Source organism: Piliocolobus tephrosceles, chromosome 4 (genome assembly GCF_002776525.5).
Source record: "Piliocolobus tephrosceles isolate RC106 chromosome 4, ASM277652v3, whole genome shotgun sequence".
In the NCBI taxonomy this organism is placed as follows: Eukaryota; Metazoa; Chordata; class Mammalia; order Primates; family Cercopithecidae; genus Piliocolobus; species Piliocolobus tephrosceles.
The window spans coordinates 65,018,456-65,020,292 of record NC_045437.1 but is presented as its reverse complement, the minus strand read 5'-3'; the positions used below and the strand labels follow the sequence as shown (position 1 = coordinate 65,020,292).

General features: G+C 40.4%; 1 protein-coding gene across 1 annotated transcript; it reads left to right on the top strand.

Moving 5' to 3' along the window:
- The first annotated feature begins 269 nt into the window (after positions 1 to 269).
- Positions 270 to 1,030, top strand: HSPB3 (heat shock protein family B (small) member 3). The gene has a single exon (XM_023210444.1). The coding sequence runs from the start codon at positions 443 to 445 to the stop codon at positions 893 to 895; it is 453 nt and encodes a 150-aa protein (XP_023066212.1). The 5' UTR covers positions 270 to 442; the 3' UTR covers positions 896 to 1,030.
- Positions 1,031 to 1,837: the final 807 nt, after the last annotated feature.

Genomic DNA, 1,837 nt, shown 5'->3' with positions numbered 1-1,837 from the left:
CCTCAGGTGATCCACTGGCCTCAGCCTCCCAAAGTGCTGGGATTACAGGCGTGAGCCACTGCCCCCACCCTCACCCAGATATTTTTCAAATACCATTTTCGATTCCCACTCTCTTTTTCTCTTGAAGTAAGCAAGGCAGACACCTTTGCCAAGGATAACTGAGAATGTAAGGGCAATCCATGACTGGGCAGCTTGTGCAGGCTGTGTGCTAAATGCAACTGGGAAACATGCCCTATAAATAGCCCTTCATTGTCAGCGTACATGAAAAGACAAGAGAGCATGCCGTGCTGTGATTCAGTCCTAATTAAGTGATTGCGTCTGGGCACAGCTATAAACCACTAGCTGCTTCGACTGGTAATCCAGTCAGTAGGCAACTGCAGGGGCTCGCCACTGACTAAAGGTTGGCTGAAGGAGGCTGTTCAAGGTTGTTTTTGCCTTCACTATGGCAAAAATCATTTTGAGGCACCTCATAGAGATTCCTGTGCGTTACCAGGAAGAGTTTGAAACTCGAGGTCTAGAAGACTGCAGGCTGGATCATGCTTTATATGCACTGCCTGGTCCAACCATCGTGGACCTGAGGAAAACCAGGGCAGCGCAGTCTCCTCCAGTGAACTCAGCAGCAGAGACGCCACCCCGAGAAGGCAAATCCCATTTTCAGATCCTGCTGGATGTGGTCCAGTTCCTCCCCGAAGACATCATCATTCAGACCTTCGAAGGCTGGCTGCTGATAAAAGCGCAACACGGAATCAGAATGGACGAGCACGGTTTTATCTCAAGAAGCTTCACCCGACAGTACAAACTACCAGATGGCGTGGAAACCAAAGATTTGTCTGCAGTCCTCTGTCATGATGGAATTTTGGTGGTGGAAGTAAAGGATCCAGCTGGGACTAAGTGACATCATATTGGTTCCTGTTCAGACGACACGGGGAAGACGATCATTCAGCCACTGGTACCACGAGAATGTTTGTATTACCCACATTTGAAATGATTTACTACGATTTTTATGAAGATTAAAAATATATACACAGTTCCTGGTATGTTGAGGTTGTCTTTATTATTCTTACTCAGAAAGGAAAATTTATAAATATGTTTGTGTGGCTCAAACTGATACTATTCTTACAACTGAAACATTGAAAATATACGCGGCTGTATTTGGATATTAGAGAGGACTCAGAATTGTTTCTTATTATTCCAACAATGCCCCCTGCGTTTGTAATCACTGATGGCAAAAGAGCCATACTCATTTAAGGAATTCCTATCCATTTTATGAAAATCTTTTATTTTGCCAAAAAGAGTTGTGATTCCCTTCGCTTGATAAGCTTTTCTTTTTAGTCTATTTTAATTAAAATGAGGTTTTGTAAATATGGAGTTCAAAAATTAAAATACAGTATTTGGAAATTGGGTCTGAAATCTTATTTTTGATTCAGTATAGTTGTTACTGCCTTAAACGTCAGTGAGAATTTTCAGATATAAATCTTATTTTTTAAAAATTCAAATATGTACCTCATTTATCTTTTTAAAACTATATTGAATCCTATCTGAAGTGTTTTGACTTTTTAAAAATAGTATAAGTTCCATGGACAACTATGAGATGTTCATGAGATATGTATAACATATCCTCTTATAAATTAATATGAAGTTTTAGGACACCACTTTTAAAAGTTTGACTACTGAATTCAGTGAGTTTTAATCTGTGCTTTTTAGATGCTCCATAAACTTAGTTGGCAAAATGTAACTATCTGCTATCTCTGCATAATCCTCAGCTTTAAATAGCCTGGCAGCCAGTGGAAGTTCAACACCTGAGCTTACACTGCGTGTCTGAGTTTACACAGCACAT

Coding starts and splice junctions, on each gene's coding strand:
- HSPB3 (XM_023210444.1), top strand. CDS start 443: ATGGCAAAAATCATTTTGAGGCACCTCATAGAGATTCCTGTGCGTTAC.